At 31.3% G+C, this 22,418-nt stretch overlaps 1 protein-coding gene across 1 annotated transcript; it reads left to right on the forward strand.

Moving 5' to 3' along the window:
- The first annotated feature begins 19,590 nt into the window (after positions 1-19,590).
- Positions 19,591-22,098, forward strand: LOC107404183 (lysM domain receptor-like kinase 3). Its single transcript, XM_016011127.4, has one exon. It carries the CDS (start codon positions 20,513-20,515, stop codon positions 21,887-21,889), a length of 1,377 nt encoding a protein of 458 aa, XP_015866613.2. The 5' UTR covers positions 19,591-20,512; the 3' UTR covers positions 21,890-22,098.
- Positions 22,099-22,418: the final 320 nt, after the last annotated feature.

A 22,418-nucleotide genomic window follows, 5' to 3' on the forward strand; every position in this document is an offset into this window, starting at 1 on the left:
AAGGCATGCTAATTTGATTGAGTTAATTGAAACTTTTCCTTATGTCATCTACTACAAAAAAAGTAAGAAAAATGTGGTCGCCGATGCATTATCCCGAAGGTATGTATTGTTTTCTACCTTAGCTACTAGATTGCTTGGATTTGAACAATTAAAAAAACTTTATAATCATGATAGTGACTTTGGAGAAATATTTAGGACCTGTACAAAACATGATTTTAATAAATTTTACATCTTTGAAGGGTATTTGTTTAGGGAAAATAAACTTTGTGTGCCTAATTGTAGCATTGTGGAATTGTTAGTGAGGGAAGGTCATGGTGGTGGTTTAATGGGTAATTTTGTTGTTTTAAAAACTTTATCGTTGCTGTAAAAACATTTTTATTGGCCTAACATAAGAAGAGATGTGGGGAGAATATGTGAAAGGTGCTTGAAATGCCGAAAAGCCAACTCTAAATTGAAGCCGCATGGTTTGTACCTCCCATTGCCGATTCCTTCTTTTCCTTGGGTGGATTTGTCTATGAATTTTGTTTTTGGTTTTCCTAGGTCTACAATAGGTAAGGATTCAATTTTTGTTGTTGTGGATAGATTTTCTAAGATGGCACATTTTATTACATGTAATAAAACTAATAATGCAGCTAATGTTGCTAACTTATTCTTTAAAAAAATTGCTAGATTGCATGGAATGCCTAAAACAATTGTTTCGGATAGGGATGCTAAGTTCTTAAGTTATTTTTGGAAAACTTTTTGAGCTAAGCTTCGAACTAAACTTTTATTTTCAACTACTTGTCATCCACAAACTGATGGACACACTGAAATAGTAAATAGGACTTTGTCTGCATTGTTACAGGCTTTAATTAGTAGAAATTTAAGAACATGGGAAGAATGTTTGCCACATGTTGAATTTGCTCATAATAGATCTTTGCATTCAGTGACTAAATATATACCTTTTGAGATTGTTTATTGTTTTAATCCTTTGACTCCATTAGATTCGTGAAGCAGATTCATGAGAAGACAAAAGCAAACATTGAGAGGAGGATGGAGCAATATGTAAGAAATGCTAATCAAGGCCGAAAAAGGTTGTTTTTGAACCTGGAGATTGGTTTTGGTTGCATTTAAGAAAGGAGAGGTTTCCCGAGCAAAAGAAGTCGAAGCTTATGCTGCGTGGAGATGGACCATTTCAAGTTTTGGAGCGGATTAATGAAAATGCTTACAAACTTGATTTACCGGGTGACTATAATGTTAGTGCTACATTTAATGTTGCTGATTTATTTCCTTTTGCTGCAGGTGGTGATTTTGATTTGAGGGCAAATCCTTTTCAAGAGGAGGGGAATGATGAGAATCCGCCGGAACCCGTACAATAGACAACCTACTAGGGCGCTGATCCATCACAGATGAAGACCGGGTCAATCGCTAGAGTTCAAGCTAAGAGATTTATGAACAACCTGGCTGCCTTTAAAAGAGCTTGCCCATACCCGAAGATACAAAGCCTATTTTAAGCATCCAAGTGGTGGAGGCCGATACGGACCCGAGTAGCTATTTTAGTGCAAATATGGACTCCAGGCAGCATGGAATGGATCCAACACTTCATGGATTCAGTGAATGTCATTAAAAAGTCATGGAATCAAGCCAAGGTAGATTCGAAAGCAACCACAAAGGGCATTTGCGCATAGAGGGATTAGTTAGCCGGTCTTGCTGAATTTGTTGCTGGCTTTACTGTATTTTGTTGAATTGACCTTTTTTCTTTGTTCCAAGCAAGGGCAACGTGTGGGATCTATAAATAATCCTATTTGGCATCCTACATGGCATATGGGAGTTGATTTTGAGCTTTTATAAGCTGAAATTTTGTCAAAGTTAGCTTAGTGGTCAAACTAGTCAACTAGTTTGCAAATTTATTTTTGGCTTTTTGTTTTAGGAAATTAGTCTTTTATTTGGTTTCTATTTATTTGTTTGCTGGACAAGTCAACTTAGGAAAGTTATTATTTTATTATTTCCATTGTTAATTAATTAATTCTGAATTCAAAATAAGGAAATTAATTAATTAGTTTAGGAAAGCATCAATTTCGGCCACACCATACTTCTTACCTTATGGCCGAATTTTACATGTTTGTTTTAGGGTTTGCTTTTTGTACTCTTAGCCTATTTAAAGGCCTATTTTTCAAGGAGAACACACCTTTAATAATATTCATAATTTATTTTGTAAGATAGAATTCTCTTTATTCTCTTTGAATACCTAAAACACCATTAGAGAGTGTGTATTTCAACAGGATATCCATCACCTATTGTGGCGTCTTCATTATACCAAGGTTTCTAATCATAGGTTGGTTAGTGTTTAAGGTTTTTCCCATAAAAACTTGAACTTAATTGAAATCCAGGCTAATATAATACAGGTATAGGCGCGAGTCGATCTAGGTTCGTATCACCTCTACCTTTCTCTTCAGCTCCTCAAATGGGAATGGTTCCTGTTGCAAAACATAGGGTTGCCCAAATACTTTGTTTCTTTCGAGAGCTTTTCAAGACCAAATATCCTCTTGATACCTGCTTAGTTTTGCTTGGAATGTTTTTGAAGAACAAAATGACCAGACTTAGATACGTTCACCCTTTGCCCTCTTCACCTGCAGAACTGATTTAGGCATTGGGAGAGCTCACAAACCTCATCCAAGTTTGCACGATAGAACAGAAATAGGTCATCTATGAAAAAAAGGTGGGAAATGGTCAGGCACGGTCGTCCAAGTTTGATACCATGTATTTTACCCTCTCCTTGAGTTTGGGAAGCATTCGAGAACAAAGTTCCACATAAAGAATGAAGAGATAAGGGGAAAAAGGATCCCCCTGGCGAAGACCTCTTTCCATTTCCATTTTACCGAAGATGCTTCCATTAAGAAGGAGATCCACCCTATTCATGGAGATGCAACGTAATACCAGAGTAATCAACTTGTGAGGGAAGCCAAAGAGGGACAAAATTCAAGTTAATACGCCCCAATCAACCTTATCATACGTTTTCAACAAATCTATTTTAAAACCAACTAAGCCATGGCCTTTCTTCCTGCTCTTCATAGTATGGAGAATTTCACCGAGGAGAATGGTATTTTTGCCTATCCATCACCCCGGTATGAAGACGGTTTGGTGAGGGGAGATAAGCTTGTCTAAGACAGGCCGAATCCTTTCTGCAACTAAATTCAACAAGATTTTATATAGACAATTACATAAACTAATAGGTCAGAGGTTGTTAAAAGTAGCAGACTGGTTGGATTTTGAGAGTAGCACCAAAAAGGTCCAATTAATGGCTGGCAGAAAAATGACATTTGGGAAAACATTTTGCATAAGAAGCACAATGTCATTGGCGATTATATCCCAATATCTTTAGTAGAAAAGAGCAGGCATATCATCAGGCCCAGGACCTTTGGTGGGATGCATGCTCTTGACAACTCTGGACACCTCTTTAGCTGTGGGAATGCTTTCCATTAGTAGATGATCCACTTCATTTACTCCTCCCTGAATGAAACTATCCAGACTATGAAAAAATTCTCAGGTTTTACATGGTACAACTCAGTAAACTTTTCAATGAAGAAGTGCCCGATTTCTGAACGAGACTCCAACCAAATACCATTATCATTTCTTAGAGCCGCAAGGGGATTTTTCCTTCTAGAATTAACCGTGGAAGCATGAAAAAATTTCTTGTTTCTATCACCTATCTGTAACCAAATCTCTCTGGATTTTTGTCTACAAAAAAGCTCCAATCGCATCCTCCATTCATCTATAGCTAATTGTAACTCCTGTTGCCATTTTAAATTTTCCTCCGAAGGGTCACTGTTGTAAGCTTGGGTAAGCTGTTTCTCGAGGTTCAAATTCTAGTTTGGTAAAATTCGAAATTTTCTCTATTCCAAGTATTTAAGGATTTAAATGTATTGGATAATCTAGAGTAGATAGAAACTCTTCTATGGGAACATGAAGTATAGTTCCATGCGTCCCTGATAATTCTATCGCATGAGGGGTCTCTTGTCCAGGCTTCAAAGAAGCGGAACGTCCTGGGAGTAAATGGGTGGTCTTGTTGAAGGGATAATTGGATAGGTAAGTGATTTGATCCTGAAAGGTGCAAGTGAACGACTCTGGCTTGGGGAAATAGAAGACGCCACTCTGGGCTTGCGATAACTGGGTCAAGTCTCTCTCTTATGTTCACAATCCCCCCTCTTCTGTTGCACCAAGTGAAAGTTGAACCACTGTAATCTAGATCAAGGGCCCCCAGATCAGAGATAAAATTCCTTAGAAGAAAATGGGACTTGCTGGTCATTACTCTTCCTCCCATTTTTTCTTCTTGGGACACAATATTGTTAAAATCCCTTATGCAAAACCAGGCAGCACATCCCCCTTGAACCGCCTCAGTTAGCTATGACCAGAATTCTCTTTGTAGAACCCGTTCGGCCGGACAATAACAGAACCATCCACTGCAATCCACCCCATTAGGAGAAGTGATAAGAACTCCTATAATTCGTTGTGATTTGTAAACCATGCGCTAGTTCAGAGTCGAGATCCAAAGAAGAGCCAACCCTCCTGCTCGTCCAGTAGAATCAACAATAGAATAGTTATCAAAAGGAAGATTCCTAACAATCTTCAGCAACTTAGTTACATTGGCTTTGGTTTCAATAAGGAAGATACCAAGCAGGGAAGAATTCTTGACGAGGCCTTTTCAACCTCGCACTATCATGGCTTTTCCTAGACCATGGCACTTCCATGATATCAAACTCATTGTGGGAGAGGGGGGGGGGGGGGGGGGGCGCATTCTAAAGCCCGCCTCCTCGGTTGTAAGAGTACACTCATTGTTTCCTTATCTGCAGGGTCAACCAAAGGTTTCTGGGTAAGAGGAAGTTTTTGATTTCGTGCTAGATCTTTAAGTTTAAACTTAGAAGGGATCAGTGGCAATGAAGGACCAGTTGCAGAGTTCAAATTATGAGAGGAGGGAACAGAGGTAGGAGAGATTTGGGGAATACCTATATTAACTACTCTAGGGATCGAGCTTAAAGGTTGACCTATTCCCCTGATAATTATGGACCACACTAGGGAATACCCGTTGTTTCCTGATAATTATGGCTTCTTTTACTCTTACGGGTCAGAATGGATGATCCACGGGCCTCTTTTTTCCTTTTACCAGTAGCAATCTCAGTAACGAATGGATTAGAATGTGAGGATGGCCCAGTTTCCACTTGGTCTAAGGCCGAGGAATAAATGGGCTGCCCGGAATGGGACTTAATTGTGTTTTCTTCCAGTGATTCATTAGAAGATCCGAATTTGGAAGGCTGGCGAATTTCCTTTTTTTATAAAGTTTATTTTTATACTCAACATTGTTCTAATATTTAATGTTTTAATGTTTAACACTAAAATACTTATAAAAAGCAATCATATTCTAAAAATTTACAAGTTAAAATTAAAATCTTATATCGAAAATTGAGAGAAGAAATAAAAGACTTTTATGCAATACACTAAATTTCTCAATTTATTTTGGATATAATGTCGTTAGAAAAAAAAAATTCAAAACTTCGAATATAATGAAGTTTGTATTTATATATATATATATATATAAATATATATAATTTTAGAAGTATTTGTGCATGTTACATCAAAAGAGAAAGAAATGTCAATTAGTTTTTTTTAATGACAATATACATTCTTAATTATTAAATAAAAATTAAAAAATGCATTAAAGTAATTCACAATTATTTGGCTACAAATTAGGTTGGTCAAACCATTAATATATTTATTGCAATTTCACATTTTCAAAAGTTGTTGAAATGGATCCACCAATTTATCACCTATAGATCTATTTCAACTACCTTATTACCAAAACAAAACAAAAAAATAAAGAAAGAAAAAAAATAAATATTAATCCTGTTAATAAATATCAAAAAATAAATTAGTATTAAAATAATCACATAAATATTATATCTTTCATTTTTTTATTTTAAAAAAATTATAATAATCATTTATAAACCTTTTAATTAAGGGCCTTGGTTTGATATATATATATATATACATGTATATATATAGGAAAATTCTACGGTACGGACCACACGTAAATCGATGCTTTTTAGAAAAAAATATCAGCTTTGCTATGTATGCTTTTTGCAAAAGCCGACGTTTTTTCTTCCAAAAAGCGTCGACATAAGTATGATCTGCACCCTAGAACTACTATATATATATATATATAATTAAGGGCCGTAATAATTTGGGGGCCTCAAGCAATCGCCTTGGTAGCCTTACCTAAAGCCGAACTGAAGGTACTATAACATAAAAGAAGGAAGCAAAAAAAAATAAAAAAAATAAATAAATAAGAGAGAGAGGGAGGAAAAAGTGGATGCAACAGTTTAACTATTTAAAAATTTAAGGTTATTCTAAAACTATATTCATAGTTGCATTTTGTTCTCTAATTTTTTTTATATGGTATTTTCATATTTAAATTTCAATTTTATGAGCACTTTGATCATTAAACTATTTTTATCTACTTTTTATTAGTTTTAAATTTTATAGGATTGTTTGATAATATAATTTCGTTATTTTTTTTTATTACAAGATGTATACGACATATGTCTCAAAACTATTAAAAGTTATGTCAAAAATAATTTTAAAGATCAAAGTGTACTAAAAATGAAATTCATAGATTACATCGCCAAAACAAAAAAGTTAAGATCGAAATGTAATTATGAACATAGCTCACATATTAACAGAGCTAATAACCCAAAGATTCATAAAGTTTAGTCATCCTTTTTTAGTTTAAGTCACATAGCACCATTTATTGGAAAACTATTTGCACTTCTTTAGTTTAACATCATCAATAGTGTTAAGCCCATGTGATGCATAGAAAGTGTAACCGTAATAGAGATTTTCACAATTATCAATAAAAATTAATTAATTATAATTAAACCAAATATTAAAGTATTATCTAAATAGCATTTCAAAAATAAAGTTTTTAATTGGAATATATGTAAATTTTAAAAATTATAAATTAATATAATTTTTGAAGTTTTTGGCACAATAAGTATGATAATTGCTTCTAGATAACTATTAATCTCACGTACAAATTCACTCACAAAATATACTTAAGTTTGTTTTATCTAAAAAATGAAAAAATATATATCAAAACTCATCCAATGATATACACAAATAAGATTATCATTTAGCATTTAAAATAATTATGAATGAAATAACTCTTAGTTTTGAAGCACAATATCAATGAATTTGCTTGCCTTTCCACAAGATTATTACCGCTTAGTATAATCTTTAACAATAACCTCTTCAATTATATTTTCAATAAAATTGACAAAAAAAATATCAATTATAGAAGCATAAATTACTGTATAATCAATTTTATACTTACCAAATAATTCATATTCATCATGTTCAATCACACTTAAAATATTGGCAAACAATTTGAAAATAAAATTTTCCTATATTTTTCCTTTCTTTCTTTCTTTTTTTTTTCCCACTTTTTCTCTTCTCCGTATTTTTTAACCTTTTTTGTACTATTTTTTCAACATCTTTTTTCTTTTTTGGTTTCTCCTTCTATTTCTCCCTCTAGTTATAGAGTTATGAGACTTTCGATAAAACATAATTTTGGCTTTCAATTTGTTTTTTAAATTCAATTTTTGACTTGAAAAATTTTGATTCTTGAAATTTATATTTTGAAATATAAATTTAAAATACATCTTTATCTCTCAATCAAAATATAAATTTCAAATATACCTTATTTCTTCATATAAAATATTTAATTTGATTAGATAAAGAATTCGATTAAAAATGAAATTATTGTATTCCCCTAAATCTTACTCATTATCTAATATATATATACATATATATATATATATATATTTTTAATTTTAGAGATCTTTCTTTTTATATATATTTTAAAATGTTCTTAATAAAATAGTTATTTTCATTAAATTTTATAGCTTATTGTTTTCTATTTACAATTATTTGTACCATATATAGTATATTTAACCTTGTAGATATTAGTCAAATTCTGTATAAATATGTATATTTATGATTAGTAAAAACCATACCTTGACATATTTTTCTGAAAAATCTTCAATTCTCTTTTTTATGATAATTTAATATTAAATATTAAATATTAAGATTATAGATAATTATCAATTTTTTAATTTAAATTTAAATTTAATAAATATCATTATAGTTCAAGTTTATCGATTTTTTATATTCAAGAACATAATAATATAATTATAAAGATAATTAAATAGTAGAATAATTATTTAATAATATTATTATTCTTGTTAATAAAATAAAATTAGCACGGAATAGCAATCAAAATTTGAGATTGAATAAGATCATAGAAATCAACTCAGTCATTATTACAAATTAAATTGATAGTCATCAACCTTATACAATTTTCATTACATTGTATAATTACCAAAAAAAACTTACATTATCTTAAACCCTAATCCTAAACTGAAAATCCAAAAGTATTCAATTATACTTTTAAATATGAAATCCATATTTTATATAAAATCAATTTTATATTCCTCCACATTATTGAAATCTTGTCATATATATATATATATATATATAATTACATTTTGAGTACTTTTTGAAAAATATTGAAAACAATGCATTATCCACTTCAAATTTCTGTTAAAAAGATCAATCTCATTATTGATTACCATATATTATTCTTATTATTTTACAATGAAACTATATTTATTGCATATTCATATAAAAATATGTATTAATGTATGGAGTTTTTGTGTAAAATATTTTTAATAATAAAAATATCTTTTATTATGTTCATGTCTTTTTTATCTTATCTTTAAAAAATTCAAAAAGAAACCAAATAAGGAAAAAAAAAATTCCTCTTACCAAGTTTCATTCCATCACTAAAAATAAAATCTTATACCTAAATATTATAAAAATTGTGGAATTTTTATTTGTGGAAATATTATTTGTATAAATTATTTGTGGAGATATTATTTATACAAATTACGCTAAAATCGTTGAACATATTATTGCAAAGATTTATAGCCAAATCTTGATAATATCCACATGTTATGGAAATTTTTAAAAATCAAGATCAACTTATTCTTTTCAAGTTTTATTAAAATTGTGAAAACTTTCAAATAATTTTATTTCTGGACTTTTAATTTTCTTGTAATACCTTTGAAAGAAAATAAAATGAATATATAGATGATATATGATAATGATTTTCAAAATTGTGAAATTTTTAAGACAAATTTATTTTTAATTTTATTTTTTTGGTAATGGTTTTGAAGGGAAAGAGCATGAATATAAAAATGACATGTGGCAAAAATTTTTGCTTACTATCTTCCTTGTATATATTATACAACATAGATTTGAATCTTTACCTGTTATTTAAAATAATGACTGCAAATAGTTACATACCACTATGAAGATAGATATATACACATAGAGTCATGTTCACAGTAAATCAATATGATGGTTTTAAAATCAATTTTTCCATTATTAATTTTTAGATTGCTTGGGGGTTAGAATTTAAAATTCAATTATTAATTAAATATGGATCTAATTACATATTAAAATCTTATTTGTGCAAAGTCGTCCTTTTAAGGACCTAGATGATTATAAATAATCCCTAAAATCTAAATTTTTAAAATGATTTAAAAACTAAAAAAGGAAATCTTGATAGTAAAACCATTAGACCGATATAATATAATTCTTGTTTAATTGTGTATATATATACACATATATAAAATTATAATCTAGTGGATTACTTAACTCACTTTATAATTGATTATATAAAAGTAGAATTCACAAATTATAATTGATAGTAATAATTTATAAGATTTTACCATAAAAAGCGTTTGTTTGTTGGAGCCTAAACAATTAAAATATGTTGGATGAACATGTTATTTTTTAAAATTTGTTCACACGTCAATTCTTTTAAAGATATGCGTGTTAACTTGTTAGGAGTGTACATTATAAAAGGGGATAGACATGATTAATAGCAAAATCCTTAATTTTCCACATTTATTTTTATTTTTTAATATTAAAAATCACGTAAATGAAAGTGAATTTTTCATAGCAGCTGATATATATATATATATATTTTATTTTTTTTCTTTTTTTCCCTCATTTAGAAAGAGACATAGGGTGTAAGAGAGACAGAGACAGAGAGAACCAAACAAATCAACAAGAAAAAAAAAATTATGTATTTTCATTTTCGTACTCGTTTAATATTTTCCACATTATTATTGCACATTATCAGACGAGTTAAGTAGATAATAAAGTTAAAATTTTATATGTATAAAGAAGCAAAGTGAGTAAAAAAATATATTTTGCATATTATCCTTTTATGTATTTTTTAAAATTTTTAATAATTGGGGAGAGAGATTTGGGTACATCAAATCGAAATTGGAGAATTATCATCCACTGTCATTTGCTAACCAACTTATCCAAAAATGGCTTATCTCTTAATGGTAGGAGTGGGCAAAATGCAATCCAACCCATTCAATCCGCCCAATCCAATCCAGTTTTAACGGTTTGGATTAGATTTTTACATCAATTTGATTGGATTGGATTCAAAATATTATAAACTGTATGGATTGGATCGATTATGGATTGGAAATATAAATCCAATCCAATCCAAATAATATATTGTATAATTAAAAAAAAATATATATATATATATATATATATATTTTTTCATTTTTATATATTAATTTTAATATATATTTTTTCATTTAAACCATCACTGTAAGAAGTACCTTTATAGAGTGCAAGATAAAAAGCAAAAAACTCTTAACTTTTGGGGCCCAAAATGAGAGTGATGGGAGCAATCTTCTTGCTGTTTGTTTTAATAAGGAAGCATGTAGGCTTGCATGTGCTAAAATGATAATCTTATATGAGCTCCCATTTAGTTTTGTTGAAGGTCTTGGATTTAGAATGTTTTGCAATGCAGCATGTCCTAAATTTGATCCTCCATGTCGAAGAACGTTTGTTAGAGATATTTATGCATTGTATTTGGATGAGAAGTTACAATTGAAAAATACATTTTCTTTGAATTGCCAAAGAGTTAGTCTTACGACTAACACTTGGACTTCCATTCAAGATATCCCTCACTGCACATTATATTGATTCTAATTGGATGCTTCACAAACTAATTTTAAATTTTTGAGTGGTCCCTAATCATAAAGGAGAGACAATAGGGAAGCTAATTGGGAATTAATTGTATGAATGGGGTATTGTGAGGGTGTTTTTACAATCACAGTTGATAATGCTTCTGCGAACAATGTGGCAATAGAGTATGTTAAAAGAAAATTGAATAATTGGAAAGGATGTGTATTGGATGGTGATCACTTACACATGAGATGTTGTCCACATATTGTTAATTTGATTATGTCTAAAGGGTTGAGGGAAGCACATGACTCTATTCCTAGTATTCGTAATGCAATGAGATATGTTAGATCTTCTCCTGCTAAATTACAAAAGTTTAAGGAATATGTTGCTCAAGAGAAAATTGAGAGCAATTCTCTTTTGTTTTTGGATGTTCCAACTAGGTGGAATTCCACCTACTTAATGTTAGAAGCAGCTTTGAAATTCCAAAAAGCTTTTGAAAGGTTGGAAGAGGATGATGGTGGTAGAAAAAGAGTTGGACCACCTAATTTTATTAATTGGAACAATGCTCTTGTTTTTGTGAAGTTCCTTAAAAGCTTTTATGATGTAACTTTAAAGTTTAGTTCATCACTGCATGTTAGTTCCTATGCTTATTTTCATGAAATTTGTTCAATTTAATCTCAATTAGATGCATGGAGTTTAAGTGGTGATTATCTTTTAAGTGATATGGCAACTAAAATGAAGAGAAAGTTTGATAAATATTGGGGTAAAATGGATTATATTAATCCATTGTTGTTGATTGCTGTTGTGCTTGATCCTAGATATAAATTAGACTATGTGGAGTATTGTTTTGGTGATATTTATGCTGAAGATGTTGCTGGTTTAATGACTAAGAATTCGAAAGAAACTCTAATGTGTTTGTATGATTGGTATAAGGAAAATGAAGTGATTCTTGATTGCAATCAAGGTTCAAAGGATAAAGAACTTGAAAGTTGTGTGACTAATGAAAAAAATTTAGAAGTTGATATTAATCTCTTGAGAATTTCCAAATTTAAAAAGAAAAAGACAGTAAAGGAATCTATTGAGATTAAAAATGATGTGGACAGATACCTATTGGATCTTTGTTAAGATATATCAAAAAGAATTTTGATGTTCTTAATTGGTGGAGGGTTAATGGTACTAAGTATCCTATCTTGTCCAACCTTGCAAAGGATGTGTTTGCAATCCAAGTGCCTACTGTGGCTTCTGAAAGTGCATTTAGCACCGGTGGAAGGATTCTTGATCCCTTTCGAAGTTCTTTAACCCCTAAGATAGTGGAAGTTTTAGTGTGCACCTAAAATTGGCTTAAAGCTTCTTCGGTTATTGATAGATTCTGTATGAAAGATGTAGAATATTATGACAAATTGGATGCAGGTAATATACATATATATATATATAAATATTACTAATTTAAATATAATTTATTGCTAATTTTATTGTTTTAATCTTTGTAGAACTTACAGAATCAACTAAAATTAGTGAACCTGTCAACATTGATTGACTTATGATTTACCAAAATTTTAAGGAAAAAAAAAAAGGAATTATGCATTGATTCTCGAGTGAATGAATTTTGATGAATGTATTATTTTACATTATTTGTTCTAACAATTTTAATTTGATTTTGTATGAGTAAGATGATGACATTAATGCTTGCTACTTGATAAGTGCATGATGTGTATCATTTGCTACATTTTCTTCTTTGTTTTCCATTGTAGACTATGTTGTATTATTATAATTGTATTTTCTGTCTAAATATTTATAATTTATTATTTCTATTTTATATTTGGAAAATTTTTTATTTGTATTATATATTTATAAATTAGTAAGTTCAAATTGATTAACCAATCCAAATCAATCCGATCATAAATGGTTTGGTTTGGTTTGGGTTTAATCCTTTAATGGTTTGGTTTGGATTGTATATTAGAGAAATCGATAAGTATGGATTGGATTGTATTTTGGTCCAAAACCGAACCAACCCAATCCATGCCCACTCCTACTTTAAGGTTTAGACATTCAAAATATTTTTAGCCATGGATAAGATGGTGCAAATAATATGGGAGAGAAATTATGTACAAGCTTTAAATTTTTGAAGGTTGTCCACATGCTTACCATACTCATTGTTTAGTGCATCATGTACAGATGGTATAGTTGGAACATCAGAAAAAGTTATCACGTTCATCATTCTTTTTTTTTTTTTTTTCACTAAACTGCCATATATTGCCATTCGTGTTGACATTATGAATAATGAACTTTTCAACATTGTACAATGGTGAATTTAAACTTGCCTAAACTGCTGAAGTTTCACATATTAGTGCTCTAGATGAGATTATAAGTGGGAGATGATTTAATACTTCACAAAAATACTAACAATTGTGGTGAAACATTAGCATGGGGTTGCTTATATATTTAAAATACTAACAATTGTGGTGAAACATTAGGATGGGGTTGCTTATATATTTTCTTTGTTTATATTTTGCTCAAATTGATTTATAATTTTTTTCAATAATTTAATTTTAAATCTTTGGAATTTTAATTACACCTGCAAAAGTAAGAAATTTTGGATCTTAGTATTTTCCCATAATATATATATATATATATATATATATGTTCTACTAGCCTAGCCTTCCTGTTTGTCTTTTATCTCAATGCTTTTATTATTATTTTTTTCAAAAATCAAACTTCGTGAGGATAAAGATAACAGAAGAAGAAGAAAAGATAGTCCTTCCAAAATAAACAACTAGTTCACCCAAAGGAAAATGAATAAATTAAAAAATATAAAGGGTGGTTCTATTAACCCTACAAACTTTAATACCCACACCATATTTTTCATTACTTTTCAGCATTTAAAAAAGACCCTTTGTTAAAAAGTTTCAAATATCCTTAAATACATAAACAAAATAAAAATAAATTAATATGTATCCTACAATAGATTTTTGAGGAAAAAAAACGCTAAAAATGAAGACAATGGAGTTTAGTAATTAAGAGGAAAACTCGACAAAAATAATTAGTGAATTATTTATTTTCATCCAAAAAAATATAACTCTTTAGCTTTCTTTTATCATATGTATATATATTTTTAATTTATGTTGTAAATGTTCTTCCAACAAATTGCTTTCATCATATATACTCTGAAGTTGTTCAGTATATGTAGCCCGATCCATTTAGTCATGTTTGAATTTTGTAGCAGAGAAAATAATTGTTTTAACAATTTATGAAATTGTCCAATATACATTATCCAAACAAATTGAATCTACTTAGTTTACATACACCGAACTACTTCAGTTATATCTAGGTTTTATAATCTAGATGGAAACAAAATATAAGTGAATCATTCGTTATACATTTACCCCGATGAATTGAATCCGTCCAGATTATGTATACCAGATAACTCCAATCATGTCTAGGTTATATAATTCGAACAGAAATACAAAGACAGTTGAAGTCATCTGGTATATATATATAACCTGGACAAATTGTATACATCTAGGTTATATATACCGCATTGCTCCATTCATATTCAAGCTAATATACTCAGGACAAATATACAAATGCATGAAGCTATCTGGTATACTTAACTCAAACAAATCAAATTTGTCCGAATTATGTATACCAGACTACTCTAATCATATCCAGGATATATAATCCGAATAGAAACACAAAAATATGTGAAGATGAAGAGTAGAACCCAAACAGATAGCTTTTTCACATTTTATTTATTTATTTATTTATTTATTATTATTATTTTGCAAATGAACAAAACCACATTGAAAAGGACTGTGTAAGATGAAGAGCAAAATCCAAATAAACATATTTCTAACATTTTGATTTATTTATTTATTTTGGCAATGATCTAATCTGAATCAAAAAGGATTTTTGAAAATAAGCTATGGGGATTTGAGAATTAGGGCTATAGTGTAAGATGAATAGCAAAATCCAAATAAACATATTTCTAACATTTTGATTTATTTATTTATTTATTTTGGCAATGATCTAATGTGAATCAAAAAGGATTTTTGAAAATGCAGCTATGGGGATTTGAGAATTAGGGCTATAGTATAGTGTATGTAATGTATGTATTTAATTTCAAAAGGATTAAGAAAAGTAAAATGTGATATATATATATATATATTTTTATTATATTGAAGGGTAAATTATGTATAATTGAATTTGTGTACGTAAGAAAAATTGAAATAAAAATTAATGTGTATAGAATGTAATGAGGGTATTAAAATTTATAGTATGAATAGAACCACCCAAACATAAAAAAAAAAAAAAAAAAAAATATTTCATATACACTCCTTAAAGCTGGCTCTAATTACAAATCAATATGTGTTGTTTAAGAAAAATCCAACACACGCTCTACCGTAACACTCTGCTTAAGACCTATTGCCCCTTGTCCTACATGGCATCTTGAATTACAATTTATACATTTGATAATCAATTTGGAAAGGAAATATTTCATCTCTACTCTTTGGATTTAGATATAATTACAAATTTGGCGATGCGGTTTAAGAAAAATGAAAACACACCCCCTCGGTAACTCGCTTTCCCTTAAAATTAATTGGTGAAGGATAAATGTGTAATTTGACAGCCATAAACTTGGCAATTAAAAACCATACGTTAAGGGAAGTTTCCACGCCAATTTTTTTCCTCTTTCTTATTCCTCCTTTTATAGTGGAAATATACAACCCTAAAAACCCAATCCATGACTTCATAGCAACGGCATACCAACCTCCAACAAAATGATTTCATAAGTGTATTGTCTAGATCGACTTCTTTTTGACAACCTCAATCCACCAACTTTAAGTCATAATCTATTTCCAAAATCACTTAACTTTGCCAGAAGATTCATGAAGAATTGAAGTCAAGGCCTATGCATTCTATGGATACTCTAGATTTCCATCATGAATGTTTTTAGATAAATATTCAGGATGGAAATCTAGAATGCATGAATGCTAGCCTTAATTCTTCATGAATCTTTTACCAAAGTTGAGTGCTTCTTATCATGGATTAGAGCTTCCTAGTTAAAGCTAGTGGATTGAGATTCCTAAAAAGGAGTGGATCTATAAATGCCCTAACGAAATCATGTCATTTAAGGTTGGTAAGCCACTGGTCTAAAGTCAGTGGTTAGGTTTTCAAAAGTTGTTTATTTCCCTTGGGAAGAGGATACACTTTTGAGGTTTGAGATAAATACAAAAACATCCTTCAGATTTCTAATAAATTAACCACGCCCTCTAGTAGAGAAAATCTTCAGTGCAACGGTGGTACCAGATCAGCTGGTACCACTCCAAGTGATATTATGACATGTGTAAACAATTTGCCAGATCACTACCTCACCTTTCTAATTTAATTTTTTATTTATTGAAAAGGTATGTATTTTGAACCTTGTTTTTGGTTTTTGTGCTGCCCCATAGACCCTTCTTCTTCTTCTTCGTCTTCAACTTCTTCTTCTTCATCTTCAACTGTGGCTTCTCCATTTCCAGAGAAGTTAACAAAGCTTAAAGCCACCTCCCCAAAGCTTAAAAATGACAAAATAAATAATTCAATTTTTTATTTTTTTTTATCTTGTGAAACTTAAAAATACCACTAGGGATTATAATTTCTTCCTTATATTTAGAGAATTATCATTCTATGAGAAATTACCCATTAATCATAAAATCAAGTTTCTTATGACCAAAAAAAAAATAATAAATAAATAAAAAAAGAACTTTAAATTTTATAACTCATGAGAGAACTAATTTGCTAGAACCCCCATTATCTTTAGAAAACGCCATTTAAATAATTAACAATTTAGAAGGAGATGGCGGAGGAGATGGAGAAGAAGAAGTTATAACATCATTCTCCAAACAATTTTGGAGCAACCCAGTAGGGTACACCTCAAGCCAAACATAGGGAATCACAATAGAATATGTAGCTAAACAGTCAGCCACATTGTTTGCAGTTATTGGAGTGAAATTGCAGCTAAAAACCTCTATGGTTCTGAAATAATGGGAGGCGGCTTTAAGCTTTTGTTCACTTCTCTGGAGATGGAGAAGCCACAGTTGAAGACGAAGAAGAAGAAGAAAGGTCTCGGGGCAGCACAAAAACCAAAAACAAGGTCTTTTCAATAAATAAAAATTAAATTAGAAATGTGAGCTTATAGTGATAGTGACCTGGCAAATTATTTACACATGTCAACTTATTTGTCAAATATATAACTTGCTTAAAAAAACTTATGTAATTAAAATTATCATATAGTTTTTTTTTTTAGAAAAAAAGAAAAATTTTCATATAGTTTAAAAAAATTTAATTAAAAATATTAAAAAAACTTTGAAGTCTTCAAAATAATTATTACAAAAAAAATAAAATAAAATAAAACTTTCAAGGGTAATTTAATTTTACTAAAGAAATAAAAGTAATTTAGATTGCTATCAAAAGTGTAGATGAATTATTTAAAATCTAAAAAATGCTTTTGTATTTATTCCAAATTTCAAAGGATATAAATAAAATATTCCCTAAATAAAATTGAAGTTGAGACTTGAGACTACCTTAACAAGTGATTTTCAATCGCTAAGTTTATGGATGTTAAATTACCCATTTATCCTTCACTAATTAACTTTAATGGAAAGTGAGCCGGTTGTGTTTGATTTTTCATAAACTACAAGGAAAAAAATTTGTAAATAAATCTAATTTTAGAGGATGTATAAAAAATATTTTTAAATATATATATATATATACACAATCAATTTCACATAAAATTGATTTTATTTTATTAAATTAAAATGAATAATTGATAATTATTAAATAACATCAAATGTTAAAAATTTTAAATTTAAAAATAATCAAATATAAATTTAATGATGTATTAAAATTATATTTAAAAAAATAAATTTTATAAAAATTTAATAACTAATAAATATATTTTTAATTTTTAAATTTTAATACAATTTAACGATTAAAAAAGAAAAACCTTACATGTATTAAAAATGTATTTAAGTCTACCATGGTATAACTTATAATAAAATAGACGTATTTAAATCTAACCATGTAGATAAAAAAATTCTACGAGTGGCCTTTGCCAATGGCATAAAAGACTAAATAAGATAACATTATTCTATAGTAATTACGTGTTTGACGGAAGTCCAATTAAAAATCAATGACGAAACCAAAAGAATCACCATTTACCTCTTCATGGTGTTTGTTTCCTTATTCTTCACTTTTATGCACTCTTCCGAAGATAATCAGGTGTGAAAACCAAATTGACCGAAAAAGTGGTTTACAAGCTCTTAGTCCCACAATTCACCCAAAAAACAAAAAGCTGAGTCTATTCATGAAGACTTGTGTTTGACGGCAATTGAATTTAATTTTCATTTACCAAAAAAGAAATTCACATATTTTCAAAATCATAAAAGTCGTCTGAAAAAGTGTTAAATTATAGTGCCTTTTGAACCAAAAAAGGCTTGTTTTTGCAGACAGGCAGGTCACACCTAGCTGGCTTATCCTTTTATTTATTTATATAATCTGCTTCTTAAGTACTCTGGCTGCCTATCACATCCTAGAAAAGCCTAGTGGCGAAGCCCTCGTTAACAATTACGAATTCGCATCATATCTCAAAAAATAAAAATTAAAAATGAAAAAAAAAAAAAAAAAAAACCTAAATTAAAACTATATATAAAAAATTTCCAAGCAACAAAAAAATAAAAACAAGCCCCGCTGTCACAGCTCAAAAAGAATATACTTGGGGTTTCAATTTTGGTCACATTTCCAACCAAATAGCAGTCCCAATCCTTACGAAAGGGCTTCACAAACACATGCAAACAGATAGGATGGCCCTTTGTGATGCTTGAATTCTTTCTTCATTTTCCGGTATATATCGCATTATTCTTTGCCCCTTCAGCAGTATTACTTTCAAACACTCCTGCAATCCCAGTCCAAATGCGAAAATACAAATTCATAGAGAAAACTAAAAAATAAAAGCATGCCGAAATTGTTGCAATCTCTCAACATCATGCACCAAATTCAAAACGACAAAATAGGATGACCAAATAAATATAAAACCAGGCCAAAAAAAATCCTCATGAAAGTGCCCAACTAAAGTGATTCCTTATTTACCCAAAAAAACCAACGTGATTCCATTTTTTTTTGGGAACACTGGGAAGAATTTTTTATTTTATTTTATTTTATTTATTTTTCAAGATCCAGGCTTGATCGCCCAAATAAAGTGTTACATAATCATCTTTATTCAGCTTAAGTGCTCAACCTCATAAATCTCACTATTCCTTCTACTTCTCATTGCCTTGTAAGAAAGTAAAAAGAATATTACCAACATTAAAAACTAACATTTCTTCTCACCAACCTACTTTTTTTTTTTTTTTTCTGGAACTTCTTGCTAACTTGCTTTGTCAAAAAGATATCATTTCGAATATGAAAACTTAGATAAATTACATATATATATATATATATATTTGATTTGTCACAAATGTTATAACAATTTAATGTTCGGTCAATAGTCTTTACAATGAAAAAGAAAAAACTACACCAAAAAAACAAGGAATTCACAGTGGAAATGACCTTAAAAAGCCCTTTAAAACATTTCATTGGAAAATAATAATAATAATAATAATAAAATTTAATAACATGCACCATAAACAATTTCAAACTAAGAACAATTAAATTCATAATCAATATGTAGAAGTTTATTCTGCTGGATGATGTGAGAGAACTTATGTTTATCAGACTATAATACCCCTTATATGCAACTCGAAATGAAACATCCAGTATATGTAATTTGGCATCTATTTGATAATATAACAAGCCCCATGTAGTATAAATGGACTGGCAGCACGTATATCTATTTTATTGTTTATATAGAGTTAAAAATGCTCACCGGCCTCACCAAGGATGAACCCAACGGCATATCTGCGGTGGGCAAAAAGTGACCATGCAAGAAGGAGGCAAAATGTCTACGACACCTATCACCCAAATATCCAGGCGTGTTTGAACAATGATTTATTATTTATCCATTTTTATCCACTTTCTGACATTGGGTGATATAATTCTTCAATTCGTGTGCCAAAACGTCACCGTCCTACTGTTTTCTCATCCCTTCCGCTTTATTCTTCAAAACCCCAATCATGACACTCCGTTATCATTCGATGTCGCCGCCGCCGAGAGAACTTACTGTTCCACAAACCAACCGAGTCGCGCCGAGTTCAGCTTCCATTTTGTCGACCATTTTGGATTAATTCCCTGAATCCAAACAAAACACTATTCCTTTTTTTTATTTTTTATTTTTATTATAACAAAACCTTTTCTTATGCCACCACTAATCTGACCAACCCACTTTCCGAAATCACACTCAATTCCAATATCATACCCAACTCCCAAATAATTTTCTTTCACTCGCATGTGTAAATCTAAAATGGCGATCGACGCCGCCCAACCCAGCCCAACTACTCGAACCTCGCGAAGCCAACCGACCCAATCCCCAAGAAATCAAGGACCGCAAAGACCGACCTTCGCATCTTCTTCTTCTTCCGTCGAACCACCCTCCACTTCCAACACCTCCAGTGCGCAATACACCTCCACTTCCAACTACAAGCTCTCTTCCGATACCTCCTCCTCCAGCCGTACCTCGCTCTCCAGCCTCCGCGAGAGCCTTCCCGAAACCCCTCACATCTACGATTTCAACGAGATCTGCTCCGCAACCAACAATTTCCTCGCCAAGCGCTTCGCCTCCGCTTCCTCTTCGACTCCGTCTTGGCGGTGTACTCTCCGCGGCAAGGATGTGATCGTGTTCCAACGGAAGTTCCGTCGAAAGACCGAGACATCGGAGCTCAGGGCGTTGCTCTCGTTGATCTGCCGGAGTCACCACTCCAGTATAGTCAAAATCCTCGGCGCATCGGTCTCCGGCGACCATATCTACTTGGTGTACGAATTCATATATGGGGCAAACCTAGCGGATTGTCTGAGAAACCAGAGGAACCCTAATTTTACGGTGCTGTCGACATGGATGTCCAGAATGCAGATAGCTGCGGACCTCGCTCATGGCCTCGATTACATTCACAACAAGACCGGCTTGAGTATAAACCTTGTTCACAATCACATCAAGAGCAGCAGCGTTGTGGTGACCGAGCCTTTATTTAATGCCAAGATTTGCCATTTCGGTGCCGCGCAGTTGTGCGGGGAGAGCATTGGAAGTGAAGAACGGAAGCCATTTTCAACAGGAAAGGGAAAAATCGGTGAGATATCGGAGGAGAGCGATGAGTCCGATCTGAAAGAATCGAAACTGAAGCGGTCCGATAGCCGGAAAATGCAATTCGAAGGCGTGAGGGGATACATGTCGCCGGAATATCAGCGGACGGGGGAGGCGACGCAGAAGTCCGACGTGTACGCGTTTGGCGTCGTGATCTTGGAGCTTTTGTCTGGCGAAGAGCCATTCAGGTTCAAATTCGATAAGACGAAACGTGATTTCATCAGGATGTCGGTGATCGAGTCAGCGAAATCGGCGATCTTCGGCGATGGTGACGGTGGTGGTGGTGGTGGACCTGTGGAGGGAAGGTTTAGGTACTGGGTAGATAGGAGGCTGAAAGACTCCTACCCGGTAGAGGTGGCCCAGAAGCTTACACGTGTTGCATTAGAATGCGTACACGTGGATCCAGATCAGCGGCCTAACATGGGACGCGTCGCAGGAAAGATATCGAAGCTTTATTTGTCGTCGAAGACTTGGTCCGACAATGTAAAAGTTCCTACAGAGATTTCGGTGTCGTTGGCCCCGCGGTAATGACGTGTCAGATATTAACAATTGTATAAATTTTGTTTATCATTTTGACTAGGACAGAACTGGATGCTAAATCATGATTCTTGTTTGTATTAAACAAAAACAAAAAAAAAAAAAAAAACGACGCTCTGATTTTGACAATTTTGTTATATTTTGTGGACAACATTTGACCGATGGGAGGGAAATTATATATACTTGGTTTAGATTGTAATTCGCTTTAAATTATTTCAAATTAAACCCAGCAAGCAGTAAGATTGGAGCAGAAGTTAAGAGCAGAATGTCAAAATTGAACAAAGTCCACAACCAAAAAAACTAACTTAAAAAAAAAAAATTAAAAAAAAGGCCAGAAGGAAAATGTCAACGGCGACCAATGCTGTTAAGTTTATGAACAGAGTCCAGCTTGAAATGGAAATGGAACGAACAAATATATGTGGAAAGTCCAACTAGGCTGCTAGGCTCTAAAAAGATTCTTGTAAATACTAAATACACCCCCATAATGCAAAATGTTTAACAAATACAGAGGAAAATATTT

Source organism: Ziziphus jujuba, chromosome 10 (assembly GCF_031755915.1).
Source record: "Ziziphus jujuba cultivar Dongzao chromosome 10, ASM3175591v1".
NCBI classification, from domain to species: Eukaryota; Viridiplantae; Streptophyta; class Magnoliopsida; order Rosales; family Rhamnaceae; genus Ziziphus; species Ziziphus jujuba.

Coding starts and splice junctions, on each gene's coding strand:
- LOC107404183 (XM_016011127.4), top strand. CDS start 20,513: ATGTGTAAATCTAAAATGGCGATCGACGCCGCCCAACCCAGCCCAACT.